The following is a 15036-nucleotide window of genomic DNA, read 5'->3' on the forward strand; positions in this document are numbered from 1 at the left end:
AAGGTCTCCAATTTCTTTGGTAATCATTAAAAGGGAAGGAAGAACATGGCCAGTTCTGAATTGGTTTGGGATAGGGGAAAAGAGGTGTGACTACTTTGTGTTGAGGCAGAGAGAGAGAATTGGGAACATAATTCTGTGCCCAGGAGGTGACGAGATGTTCCCCTCTTCAGCAGCCAGAATGCCCCAAGACCAGTGGCCAGTCCGGTCTCTCCGGCATAACGCCACACCTGTGGGTCCATCGCACAGCCCGGGCAGAGGATGACTCTGCAGCAGTAGATTCTCAGAGGCCCAGACAGGCACAGTCCACTTTGGCCAAGTGGCACCTGTCGAGTGCCTGGGCAATGAGTGGCGTGCAGGAATATTGTGACCTTAACCTGCATCAGTCCCAGTGAAAGCACAACAACCACCTCTTAGCCACAACATTTTCAATCCGTGCACAGCAATTTTGATGCATCCTTTAACAATAATATAAGCAATCTCGGGTACAGTAGCCAATCATAAGAACACTCAAATACATATTATCGCCAATAAAATGAGCATTGTTTGTGGCATAATTTAATTAAAAAAACCTCATTGCAGGATAATACATTCTACAAACTATAGTTTGTTTTCCACAGGTTATAGTTTTTCTTTGAATAGCTATACCACACATGTGGTAATGTAAAAACCAAGCCACAAAAAGAGATGTTTTATCATATTGCATCAGCAATAGTGCATTTTAAATCATTATTATTTGAGTGATCACACAATCCAGGTGCACCAATTCAGGCTCACACTGATTTTGAACCGAGGCTTTCTGCCCATAAAGAGCATCTAAAGTCAAATAGTCGCCATAGACTACATTAGCAACTAAGCAGTGAAATCACCACAGGAAATTCTCTTCTGCTCAGTTAACATAATATGCACCATCTCTTTGAATCCACTCTTTAGAAAATGGTATTTTAAATGTGTTCAATTAATCAGCTTAAAATTATTAAAGTGGCACTGTTAAAAGAATAATCAGTAGCTTAGAAACAAATTCAGGGAAGCTGGACCAACATACCCTCGACTTGAAAGCCATGATGATTCTGGGCAGAATGAGGACCAAACACTTGAAACCAATTGTGATGTATTTCAGCACAAAGTCTGTAATTCCTGCAATCCAAAGCAAATCAAAGAAATCCATGCTTTCCACACTAGTCTTCAGAAATATCAAACTGAGGAGGAAAAGAGCACAAGAGTGGAGGTAAGATATTTATGTACGGCAAGTACCATTAAACCTAATCATCTGGATAATGTAGCAGCATAAAGACTAAGCAGAAAGTAAAACTACACCATGTGGTGTTTTTGGACTTTTAAAAGGCTTTTGACAAGGTCTCACACAAGAGATTGCTGTGCAAAATTAAAGCACGAGGTATTGGGGGTAATGTATTGACATGGATAGAGAATTGGTTGGCAGACAAGAAGCAGAGAGTCGGGATAAACAGATCCTTTTCAGATGGCAGGCAGTGACTAATGGGGTGCCACAGGGCTCAGTGCTGGGACCTCAGTTATTTACAATATATACCAATGATTTAGATGAAGGAATGGAGTGTAATATCTTCAAGTTTGCAGATGACACTAAACTGGGTGGCAGTGTGAGCTGTGAGGAGGATGCTAAGAGGCTGCAGGGTGACTTGGACAGGTTAGGTGAATGGGAAAATGCATGGCAGATGCAGTATAATGTGGATAAATGTGAGGTTATCCATTTTGGTGGCAAAAACATGAAGGCAGAATATTATCTGAATGGCGGCAGATTAGGAAAAGGAGGTGTAACGAGACCTGGGTGTCATGATATATCAGTCATTGAAGGTTGGCATGCAGGTGCAGCAGGCGGTGAAGGCGGCAAATGGCATGTTGGCCTTCATAGCTAGGGGATTTGCGTATAGGAGCAGGGAGGTCTTACTGCAGTTGTACAGGGCCTTGGTGAGACCTCAACTGGGATATTGTGTTCAGTTTTGGTCTCCTAATCTGAGGAAGGACATTCATGCTATTGAGGGAGTGCAGCGAAGGTTCACCAGACTGATTCTCGGGATGGCAGGACTGACATAAGAAGAGAGACTGGATCGACTGAGCCTGTGTTTACTGGAGTTTAGAAGAACGAGAGGGGATCTCATAGAAACATATAAAATTGTGACGGGACTGGACAGGTTAGATGCAGGAAGAATGTTCCTGATGTTGAGGAAGTCCAGAACCAGGGATCACAGTCTAAGGATAAGGGGTAAGCCATTTAGGACCAAGATGAGGAGAAACTTCTTCACTCGAGAGTTTTAAATTGTGGAATTCTCTACCGCAGAGAGTTGTTGATGCCAGCTCGTTACATATATTCAAGAGGGAGCTAGATATGGCCCCAATGGCTAAAGGGATCAAGGGGTATGGAGAGAAAGCAGGAAAGGGGTATTGAGGTGAATGATCAGCCATGATCTTATTGAATGGTGGTGCAGGCTCAAAGGGCCAAATAGCCTACTCCTGCACCTATTCTCTATGTGTAGTAGGTATGCCTCACAGACTGATGTACTGGGGATACAATATCTTACAATAGAATAACAAAAATAAAAAAGGAGAAAGGAGGTGCAATGGAGAGTACTTTCAATGTGAAGGACTACTTTGGTCTTCCTTTTGTCAGTTTGTAGCATTCTCACTTCTGAGTCAGAAGGTTGTGGGTGCAAGTCCCACTCCAGGGACTTAAACACAAAAAAAAAACAGATCTAGGCTGACACTCCAGTGCAGTGCTGAGGGAGCGCCGAAATGTCGGAGGTGCCATCTTTCAGATGAGACATTAAACCGAGGTCCCGTCTGCTCTCTCAAGTGAACGTAAAAGATCCCATGGCACTATTTCAAAGAAGAGCAGAAGTATTATCTCTGGAGTCCTGGCCAATATTTATCCCTCAATCAACATAACAAAAACAGATTACCTGGTCATTATCACATTGCTGTGTGTGGGAGCTTGCTTGTGCGCAAATTGGATGCCGCGTTTCCTACATTATAGGCGGTCCCTTGAAACGAGGATGACTTGCTTGCATGCCAAAAAGGGATCAGTTCACAGGTGTTTCAATGAAGGACCTAATTCATGCAGGTCCAGAACTACACCTTGAAGGATGGAGGATGCCTGTGCATGGATTTTTTTTAATGTGTAGTCGCTGTTGCAGACCAGCCACCACATGGGCTTAACCAAGACGACTGGAGACCGTGTTTCCTACATTACAATAGTAACTACATTCCAAAAAGTACTTCACTGGCTGTAAAGCGCTTTGGGACATCTGGTGGTCATGAAAGATGCTATATAAATTCAAGTCTTTCATTTTTTTCTTTTTGTGGAAAAAGTTTCAGTGGGGCTATCTTCTTGATAGTTGCTCGCTATTTAGTTGGTTGTATGTGACGCGTCCCATCAGATGAGAGCATCATGGATCATTCTGGAGATCCTCAGTTACATTTCAGATTTGCAGCTTTCAAACAATTAGAATGCAATATTTTACAGAGGATTAATGGAATATTATTTTGTGTAGAGTTAGAGAAACAAGTTGTTCAACAAAGCATAGCTTGCACAGTCAAAAGGGCTGAATTTTCATATTTAAAATTGACCATTAAGGCAAGAGTGTTCAAGCATTGGTCTTCATGGACAACATTGGTGTTCACTATTGTGTCATGACAGTCAGATATAAAGTTTGAGCCATATTCCTATGAATTTACATTAATTTTCAGCTTTTGAATTATCCTGAATGTCAAGGACCAATCAGGCCTCCTTTTCTCTCCAACTAATGGCTTCATTAAACCCCTTTTCCCTGTCCTTTTCCCTGTCCCTTCAACTCTCACTTTCAATGCCAAATGCGAAGAGCTCATGGATCTGTGCTCCTGCCTCTGCTGCTAACTCCCATTTCTCTCTTCCAGTCTCCATGCAGTCACCGCGCCCCCACTCCACCATTCTAGCCCTGATCTCATCAGCTTCTCCCAAATCTCCCCTCCTATATCCTCCATGAGACCCACCTATTGCCTTCTTGATCCCTTCCTGAATCAATTTCTGACGAATCAACATCTCCTCCCGGCTCCCATTCGAGCTTGCTTTATAACCGATGCATTTTCCTCAGGCACCGTCCCTCTCCCTTTTTAAACCACTGTCATCTACCACGACATGTCCTCTCCAACTATTGCCTATTTCAAACCTTCCTTCCTTCCTTCTCTAACGTGAGGTTTTGTTTTTACCCAATTCCATGCCCATCTCTCAGAATTATATGTCTGAATGCCTCAGTCTGGTTGTAGCACCAATGTTCCCTTTAAGCTGCGCAGCGCTCCAGGGAACCCGTGCAGCTGTCTGAGGGACCAAAAAAATTACAGGGAGAAGCTCAGTACCAAGATGGCTGACCAAAATCACAAATGACATTCTCGGTGACTATCCCTCTTTGTTCCCTCTACAGCATCTGATCATTCCTTGTCCAACCTTGCATCATCAAGCTTCATGACACTCCTCTCGGGTTCCACTCCTATCTATCTGAATACAGCCAGTGCAACTTCAGAAGTGGCTTCTCTTACCAGCCATGTACTGTCACCTCTTAAATCCCCCAAAGTTCTAGACTTGGCCTGCTCTTCCTTACCTAAATGCTGCCCCTTGGCAGAAAGTATCAGGTTTAACATATACACTGATGACATTCAAGCTCCACCTCTTCACCAGCACAACTCCATGGCCACTTCCGTGTGGCTATACTGTTTGTTTGACATCAAGTCGTGTATGAGCCACTGCTTTTTCCAACCTCATAGTGAGGAGACCCAAGCCATTGTTTGTGCCTCACATTCCCCATAAACTGTGCTCCCTTATCACTGCTCCATTTTCCTCCCTTGCCACGTGCTCAGATTGAAGAAGAACGTGCAAACCTCCATCATACTTCTGACCCTGTTCGAAGCTTTGAACCTCCGCACCTCCCCCCCACACCAATTCTAGCCATCACCAATTTCTACCAGTACAACACGGTTTGCCTCTTCCCCTACCTCAATCCCTCTGGCACTGAAATCCTTATCCATGTTTTTTCACCTCTGGATTTGATTATTCCATTATTCCAATGCTCTCCTTCTTGGCCTTCCATCTTTCATCCCATACAAAGTCCAGCTTGTGGAAAATGCAGCTGCACGTATATTGTCCTGCGATAAGTCTTGCTTACCAATTATCCACTCCTCACAGACATACACCAGGTCCCTTTCTCTGTACACAAATAAAATTTAAATCCTTGTGCTCATCTTCAAAGTGCTCATGAACTTGTTGCACACTAACTCTGCAACCTCCTCCAACCTCAATTTCTTACTCCTACCCCACAGCTCCTCTGACTCTGGCCTTTTGTGCATCCCATTATCCCTTCATACCACCTTAGGTGGCAGAGCCTTCAGTTGGCATAGGCCCATTCTTTGGAAGTCCTCCACCTCTGCACTTCTTTCCTCCTTTAAAAGCTTTCTCAAAACCCATCTTTCTACCAAACTTTTAGGCAACCATCCGCATCCCGCTCTCTGTCTGTTTCCATGTGTGAAATGCTATGGGACCTTTTTTGTTAAATGGGCTTTAAAATGCATGCTGTTGTTACTGATATCATCAGAATTTTAGTGTTCTGATTTAGGATTTATTTTTCAATTAGGCAACAGCACTAAAGATAGCATTTCCAAACCTTAAGGCTCACAAATAGAACACACCAGCAAAGAAATAAGGGCAAATAGGACTGTGTTATGTGAGCTTCAATGGCCAGATTGTCAGCCCTTGGCAGTGCTTTAGGTTGGACAGTCCTGCATTAAAGAAAATCTTTATCGTCACTGGTGTGGGACCAAAAACACAAAACAAATACAGTACTCGAAGTCTGTTCACCAAATTTGTTGGACATGAGAAACATTAGCTTTAATAAACTAAAGACATTCAAAATCTTAAATGTAAATTGTGTGTGTTTATCTATTACATAAAGCAAAAGAAAAATTAAAAAGATTTCAGTTTAGAATCAAATAATGGAAACAAAATCAAATACTCACATTGCATGACAGATTCACATTAACACAACAGATGCCCCAACTAATGTTCAAAAATCTGAATGTACAAATCAAACCTATAAAGAAACCAATGTAAAAAAAATTGGTACTTTGCAAACCATGCAGGGGTAAAATAAAGACCTGAAATATATGCATGAAAACATAATTCAAAAATAGGATGTAGCAAAAGATTGTGTTGTAGTCAATACTTTTCCATTAGTATAACATATAGAGGAACATAGCATTTACATTAACGGGCAGGGTGCATATATACCTTTATTTCCTCAATATTATTTAAAGTTTTTTTTTTTAAAAGTGTCATTTGTCATTATTCTTAAGGCAAGAAATATACACAATAGGGAATCAAACATTTTTCCTCTCTGCATATAGCACCAGCATCAAGCACTCCGTGATCAGCTATACCATGGGAAATTCAGAGCTCAGCTATACATAGAAAGTTCCGACAATTTTGTAAACTTTTTTAAAAAAGTGCTCCCTCAACAATACCAGTTTATTCCAAATTCCCATACCAGCCATCGTTAGGGTGTAATTTCCAAATGCTGGCAGTTTTTTTTTGCAGTGATCTCACCTCAGTTGAGACTGCATTTCACTTGGGACTCTAAGTTTGCACTTATACTACAACTGGTTTGGCTTCATACTGATGTTACGACAGTGTTGCGTAAATCTGGGTCCCACTGGAGCAAAAGGAGTGAGAGTTCCTCCACCAGGGAGTCCCACTCTGCTACACACCACAGCTAGGTTGGATCCGGATTCCAGATTTACACTATAATTTTACATTGGTGAGAAGTAAAGCCTAGAAGAAATGACAGGCAACACTGAAGAAAGGATTAATAAATACATTGAAATATATATTTTAAAAAAGCATAAACTGTTCAATGTTATTGCATGTGATCATAGAATGATACAGCACAGAAGGCAGATAATCGGCCCATTGTCCCTGTGCCAGCTCTTTGAAAGAGCTATCCAATTCGTCCCACTCCCCTACTTTCCCCATAGTCCTGCAACTTTTTCCAACTTCAAGTATTTATTCAATTCACTTTTGAAAGTTATTATTAAATCTGCTTTCACTGCCCTTTCTGCAGTGCATTCCAGATCATAACTCGCTGCGTAATTTTTGTTTCCCTTACTTTTGCCAATTATCTTAAATCAGTGTTCTCTGCCACTGGAAACAGTTTCTCCTTATTTAGTCTATCAAAACCCTTCATGATTTTAAATACCTCTATCAAATCTTCCTTTAACCTTCTTTGCTCCAAGGAGAACAACCCCAGTCTCTCCAAGTAACTGAAGTCTTTCATCCCTGGTATCCTTCTAGTAAATCTCCTCTGTGCCCTCGCCAAGGCCGTGACTTCCATCCTAAAGTGTGGTGCCCAAAATTGGACACAATGGCCCAGAAATCCCGGTTTCTTCTTCCCACGGGCGTTCGACTGGATTCTAGAAAAAAAGCGCACTTACCTGAACCTGCTGAGCCCACGAGAGATCCCAGTCCCGAGGCCTCCCCTGACTGCTCGTCGCAACACGTGCCTGTCAGGATGTGCGCAGGGCTGGAGCTGCAGTCACATGGCTCTGGGCAGCCAATCAAGGTAAAGTATGTTCTCATTCATAATAATGGAAACTCCGTTAGTTGGAGTTCCCATTATTATGAATGAGAACCCCCCGCAAAAACACAAATCATCAAAAATAGAAAAAATACACTACATATTTAACATTAAATAACTTGTTTAAATTATGTATTAAAAATATATTTTTTTCAAATGTTTTAAAATTATGCTTTAAAATAAATTTAACATAGTGGACAGGGATTTTAAAAATAAAGTGTTTTTTAAAGTTTATTTTTTATGTTTAAGTGTGTTTTAAAACTCTTAAGCCTGTAAAAGTAGGTTATGCGCCTACTTTGATCAGGCGCAGGAGTTTTCAAGACACCCGCTGGACAAATTATGGGTAAATACCGCAACCTTGCCCATGCGAATGTCCTGGATGTGGAGATACGGAGGATCGGTCAAGCTGGAGCTTGACAGATCGGAAAAGCCGGTTTTCAGTGCATGTGCATTATGCGCTGAAAACCGGCTTTTGCAATGCCTTCCCAGGTTTGTACACACTCCCTGACCCCTTATTCTGAAACTATGCCCCCTAGTTCTAGATTTCTCGATGAGGGGAAACATCCTCTCTGCATCTACCCTGTCAAGCCCCCTCAGAATCTTATATGTTTCAATAAGATCACCTCTCATTCTTCAACCTTTCTTCATTATGACAATCCCTTTATCTCAAGAATCAACTTCGTGAACCTTCTCTGAACCTCCTCCAATGCAAGTATATCCTTCCTTAAATAAGGAGACCAAAAGTGTATGCAGTACTCCAGGTATGGCCTCACCAATACCCTGTACAGTTGTAGCAGGACTTCTCTGCTTTTATACTCTATACCCCTTGCAATAAAGGCCAACATTCTATTTGCCTTCCTGATTATTTGCTGTACCTGCGTACTAACTTTTTGTGTTTCATGCAATAGGACCCCCTGGTCTCTCTGTACTGAAGCATTTTGCAATTTTTCTCCATTTAAATTATAATTTACTTTTCTATTATTTCTGCCAAAGTGGATAACCTCACATTTTCCCACATTATGCTCCATCTGCCAAATTTTTGCCCACTCATTTAGCCTGTCTATATCCCTTTGCAGATTTTGTGTGTCCTCTTCACAATTTGCTTTCCCACCCATCTTTGTATCATCAGTAAACTTGGCTACATTACACTCGGTCCCTTCATCCAAGTCATTAATAGATTGTAAATAGTTGAGGACCCAGCACTGATCCCTGCGGCACCCCATTAGTCAGTTTGCCAACTGGAAAATGACCCATTTATCCCAACTCTCTGTTTTCTGTTAGTTAGCCAATCCTCTATCCATATTAATATATTACCCCCAACCCCATGAGCTTTTATCTTGTGCAGTAACCTCTTATGTGGCACCTTATTGAATGCCTTCTGGAAATCTAAATACACCACATCCACTTATCCACCATGTTCGTTACATCCAGCAAATTTGTCAAACATGATTTCCCTTTCATAAAACCATGCTGACTCTGCTTGATTGAACCATGCTTTTCCAAATGTCCTGCTACTACTTCCTTAATATTGGGCTCCAGCATTTTCCCAACAACAGTTGTTAGGCTAACTGATCTATAGTTTCCTGCTTTTTGTCTGCCTCCTTTTTTTAAAAAAAAAAATAGAAATGTTACATTTGCGGTTTTCCAATCTGCTGGGACCATATCTGAATCCAGGGAATTTTGGTAGATTACAACCAATGCATCAATTCACGCTTCTCTATGTTAAATTTCATCTGTCATGTGGCTGGCCATTTCACCAGTCTGCCCATGTCCTCCTGAAGTCAGCTTTTATCCTCGTCACGGTTTACTACATTCCTGAGTTTAGTGTCATCTGCAAACTTTGAAATGATGCCCTGTATACCCAAGTCAAGGTAATTAATATATATCAAAAAGAACATTGATCTCAACACCGACCCCTGGGGAACACCACTGCACACTTCCCTCCAGTCTGAAAAACAACCATTCACCACCAGTCTCTGCTTTAGTCAATTTTGTATCCATGCAGCCACTGCCCCTTTAACCCGATGGGTTTTAATTTTGCTAACAAATCTATTATGTGGCACTTCATCAAACACCTTTGGAAATTCCATGTACACATCAGTCGCACTACCCTCATCAACACTCTCCATTACTTCAAAGAACTCAATCAAGTTAGTCAAACAAGATTTCAATTTAACAAATCTGTGCTGGCTTTTATTTATTAACCCATATTTTTCCAAATGCCAATTCATTTTCTCCTGGATTAATTACTTAATGTTTCCCCACCACTGAAGTTAGGCTGACTGGCCTGTAGTTGCCAAGTTTATCCTACTCACCTTTTTTGAACAGGGGTGCAACATTTTCAATCCTCCAGTTCTCTGGCACCGCTCCCACATCCAAGGAGGATTAGAAGTTTGTGGCCAGCGCATCTGCAATTTCCACCTTTACTTCCCTCAGCAACCTAGGATGCCTCCCATCTGAACCAGGTGACTTTTCTACTTTGAGTGCTGTCACCCTTTTTACTACCTCCTCATTATCTATTTCTATTTTTATCCTATCCAATCCAATAAATTACAAATTCACAGACTAAGGGATGGATAAACAATGATCGAACATGCATCAATACTCCTGCTGTTGTTTGTAGTGATGCAGAATTCACATAACATTAACATTGTTTAGCTCAATTCCAATTTTTTTGTTACTATCATGTCCAATAACTAATGTTCTTTAGGGAAGGTAACTAACATGGTTGATACTTAACTGTCCTCTGAAGTGGCCTTGCAAGTCACTCAGTTGTATCAAACTGCTATCTGCGGCTCAAGGAGAGGGTCCACCATCATCTCAGGGGAACTAGGGATGGGCAATAAATGCCGGGCTTGCCAGCGACATCCATATCCCAAAATGTTTTAATTAAACCCAATCACAGCTCAACTTCCAATAAGCAATATATTTTTTTTTAATACCATTTGAAAGCATACAATATATTATACTCAAAAGTCTCACCTCTTATAGAGCTGCTGGGCACTGAAAGTATAATACAAAAATAGTGTGTTCCCAATGAGAAACACCAGTATCCACAGGCTTACAAGTACCGATCTTTTTTCCTGCCAAAAAAAAATCAAGCAAGTACATTAAAAGGTTCAAAAACCTAAAAAAAGCTCTGCTGGCTGTTTTTTTTCCAGGGTTCATGTTCACTTCTAATAAATAGATATTGCACATCATTGCGCTTTGCATGATGTAAAGCTCTTGTCTATATAATAGTGTAACCTCTAACCGATGAGAAGCTGCACCATGGGAGATCAACAACAACAACTGGCATTTATATAGTGCATTTAACATAGAAAAAATGACTTAAGGCTTCTCAGAGGTATAATGAAAAAATGGATGTTGAGCCAAAAGGAGATATTAGCAGGGATGACCTAAAATATGTGAGTTTTCAGGACGGTAAAGATGGAGGGGTAGGAGGAGAAGCAGAGGGGTTTAAGAGAGGGAATTCCAGGATGTGGGGCCTAGGCGACTGAGTCAAGGCCGCCAATGGTGGAGCAAAGGAAGAGGGGGACGCACAAGAGACCAGAGAATTATGAGTTTTGGGGGGTGGGGGGGAAGCGTGTTATAGGGCTAGAGGAGGTTACAGAGGTAGGAGGGGCAAGGCTATGAAGGGATTGGAACACAAGATGAGAATTTGAGGATCCGGAAGCCAATACAGCTCAACGAGGACAGAAGTAATGGGTGAGCAGGACTTGGTGCGAGGTAGGATCCAGGCAGCAGAGTAATAAATAAACTGAAGTTTACGGAGGGTGAAGGATAGGAGGCTGGCCAGGAATGGATTGAAATAGTCGAAACTGGTGGTGGTAAAGGTATGAATGAGGGTTTCAGCAGTGGATGGGCTGAGACAGAGTTGGATGCGACAATGTTATAGAGGTGGGAGTAGGTGGGAGTAGGTGGTCTTTGTAATGGAGAAGAAATGGGGTCAGAAGCTCAGCTCAGGGTTGACTAGGACATGGACGTTGCGAACAATCTGATCAGCCCAAGACAGTGGCCAGGGTGGGGGATGGAATCAGTGGCAAGGATATGGAGTTTGTAGCGGGGACCGAAGACAATGGCTTCAGTCTTAGGAAATAGCAACTCATCCAAGCCTGAACATCGGATAAGCAGTCTAACAACAGAGAGGCAGTTGACAGGTCGAGAGAGGTGGTGGAAAGGTAGAGCTGAATGTTGTTAGCATACATATAGAAGCTGACCCCATGTCTGCTGACTCTTCAGCATGCCGGCAATTGCCGATTTAAAGTCAAACATGTGCCCCCTTTTTAAAAAGGGACACAACCAATAAAGACTGTAAATTAAAAACAATGAATTAAATTAAAATTCTGTAACCGGTTGTGATGATGCACTCCAGTCCCTCTAGTGCCCACCAATCACAGAAGGACCCCCATGTCTGCTGATGATGTCATGAAGAGGCAGAAAGTAGAAGAGAATGAGGTCAAGGATACATCCGTGGGGGCTTTGGAGGCAACAATGAGGGTGGGAAAAAAATCCAATCAACAGGTTACAAAAAGCAATTGTGGACATAGTTTTTTTAAAAACAGAAGTGGGCCCACATGTAGAGCAGCAGTCAGCTGTCAAGCAATCCCTTTAACATCATTAATCAGCTCTTTAGATTAATTGGAAGGAGCAATACATGGCAAGTGCAACATGTAGCAACAGCACTCTCCATTTTATACACATGAAACTACTCGAGATGAATTACAGGGCAGTGAGCTCACTCAGGAGTCCAGAAGTGACAACAAAACATGAATGATTTATAAGAGTGATCTCAACTTCGAAGAAGAGATTACTCCACTATAAATTGCTCTGTAATCTCTATTTTTATAATACAAAGTGAAGCAATTTTACTGTGCCTTGCTCTTTTTTCTCAAGAAAGGCATTATGGGCACCTCAACTGCCAGGATCATGTTCCATGTGGTTGGTCTGTGATAATGTCAATGTTAAAGGATTCTTCGCTATGATAGAATCACAAGAAGATTGTCAACTGATGAATTGATAGCTAATTAACAGAAAATAACAGTCAAACAACATTGTTCCACCTCTGCAAAATGTCAGAAGCAGGAACTATGGATAGAACGCTAACTATAAATCAACTGTGCAGTTAGTTACAGGCCTTGGCTGTGCCAGTTAGTTGATCTCAGACAGAGTGGCAGTAGGGAGCTACAACTGAAAGGAGAAATCAGGCAAGGATCTCATGCCTGATAAGCAGTTTCCAGCAGGACCTGCTGGGTAGCTGTGTGGTGGTCGATTGAGGACAGACTGGACTTCATTGCAATTCTCTCAGATAGCTGAACAGCTTGTCAAGACTTACTATCACGGCTCACATGAAGATGGCAATTTGGGTAAGCTACTGGAAGGAAGCCAGCACCCATGAAACCATACCCCAGGCAAAATAAAATGTCAAAACCTAGCTGTAGTCAAGTAATGAATACAATGGCAATAAATCATGAAAATGACGGAATCTCAATCTGATATGATCTTTCAAACCCACTTATTTGCTGACAGTGAACAGTGGCGGTATGTGTATTCACTTCCCAATACATCTTACTATACTGAATTTATACAAACCTAACCCATTTAAGAAACGTATCTTTTTTGTAAAAAATCATTCCCAGGATGTGGGGGTTGCTGGCAAGGCCAGCATTTATTGCCCTTGAGAAGGTGATGGTGATCCACCTTAAACTACTGGATGGCTTGCTAGGCCATTTCAGAATTAAGAGTAAATCACATTGTCTGGTTCTGGAGTCACATGTAGGCCAGACCAGGTAAGGTGGCAGATGTCCTTCCCCTGAAGGGCATTAGTGAACCAGATGGGTTTTTAATGACAATCTGGTAGTTTCATGGTCACCATTACTGATGCTAGTTTTTTAAAATCCAGATTTATTTAATTGAATTTAAATTCCCCAGCTGCTGTGGTGAGATTTGAACTCACGTCTCCGGATCATTAGTCCAGGCCTCTGGATTACTGGTCTAGTAACATAACCACTATGCTACCTGAACCTGAGGAACTCTAAAGTGTTGAGAGGCAGGACAGAGACATTCCACTGATTTTAACCAAGTGATGGTGAGGAAAGGGTATTGAAGATCCAAAGTGGAGCAAAGGCATTTTGCGACAGCACTGGAAAGGACGACTGGAGGGCACCCCACGCTATTCTGCTCTTCTTCAGCTGCAGAACAGCACATGACAAAGACAACGAGTGAAACTACAAAGGCCGAGAAAATATTTTTGAGGGTGCGGGGACATTTAAAAAATATTCAATGTACATTGAAGGAGACAGAAAATCACAAAGTCAAATACTTACTCTTAAAGAAACTTGGTGTTTAACTGTTAAGTTTGCATATGCAAAGGTACTTGCCATTCCAATACACACAGCAATGCCTGCATTAAACAAAGACAAAGTTGTATGTTATGTCACCAGAGATTTAGTAGAAAGGAGTCAGTGGATTATCGCTGTCAAAAAATGTTAGAAATTAAAATCAATGTTTTAACAGAACACCCTTCACAAGATGGCTGAATTAACAAATAATGTCTGGATCTATTGTCATTCACACAAGTATCACATGAATCAGGATTAATTACATATCCATTATATTCAGGGCACTCTGAGAAATGCTTAGCCCCAGGTGTTTCACTTGGCAATATTTTAGAATGACCAAGTGCACTTATGTCTCCTAATCAGGATGATCACGATCCTTCTCTTGCACTGGATAGTTATGGCTTACTTGTAATTAGCATCACTGGGAAGATTCCAAAACATAGCTGTGCTGTGTTAGTAATATCAACACTGCCAGAACAAGTTTCCTGTGTGATAGCAATAATGAATCAAGCAACTATGATCTGAACAGTTCAGAGCAATGAAAGCAAGTGTTTTCTTTAAAAAAAAAAGCACACAGGGCCTCTGAGAAGTCACACAAGAATCTTCTGACCGTAAAACGATACATTTTTGTGTATCCACTCAGGTTTGAAAAATAAATCTGAACAAAGCCAAAATATAAAAAAGGCACAGCTCCATTATAGAGATCACAAATAAAACAGTACTAGTCAATTTAACATAAAAACACAGGAAATACTCAGGTCAGGCAGCATCTGTGGAGAGAGAAAAACACAGTTAACGTTTCAGGTCAATGACCTTCCATCACAACTGGTCAATTTAATGTGATTTATAGAGTACGTCCAAGCTTGTTGGATGCTAAACTGGAAACTTTAAACTCAGATAGTTTAACACTAAATAAAAGAGGAAAAAAATGTTATGTGCAAAGAAGTTGGCCACCCTTGTTTCTATGTTTTTTTGAACTGCTAGTTAGTTAGAGGCAGGCAGGAATCAGCCATTGTGTGTAGTACTATCAAGTTCCAGTGCTACCCAGTATCCTCCTCATGTCACAC

General features: G+C 41.4%; 1 protein-coding gene across 1 annotated transcript in view; it reads right to left on the bottom strand.

Moving 5' to 3' along the window:
* Positions 1-15036, bottom strand: part of rnft2 (ring finger protein, transmembrane 2) — a 40155-nt gene that overhangs the window by 22561 nt on the left and 2558 nt on the right. The window contains exons 4-6 of the mRNA XM_070887710.1: positions 13955-14031; positions 10611-10711; positions 1043-1196 (exon numbers count right to left, since the gene is read on the bottom strand). Of these exons, the coding sequence (XP_070743811.1) occupies positions 1043-1196; positions 10611-10711; positions 13955-14031 (332 nt within the window). The remainder of the gene's footprint in view (positions 1-1042; positions 1197-10610; positions 10712-13954; positions 14032-15036) is intronic.

Source organism: Pristiophorus japonicus, chromosome 8 (genome assembly GCF_044704955.1).
Source record: "Pristiophorus japonicus isolate sPriJap1 chromosome 8, sPriJap1.hap1, whole genome shotgun sequence".
Lineage (NCBI taxonomy): Eukaryota > Metazoa > Chordata > Chondrichthyes > Pristiophoridae > Pristiophorus > Pristiophorus japonicus.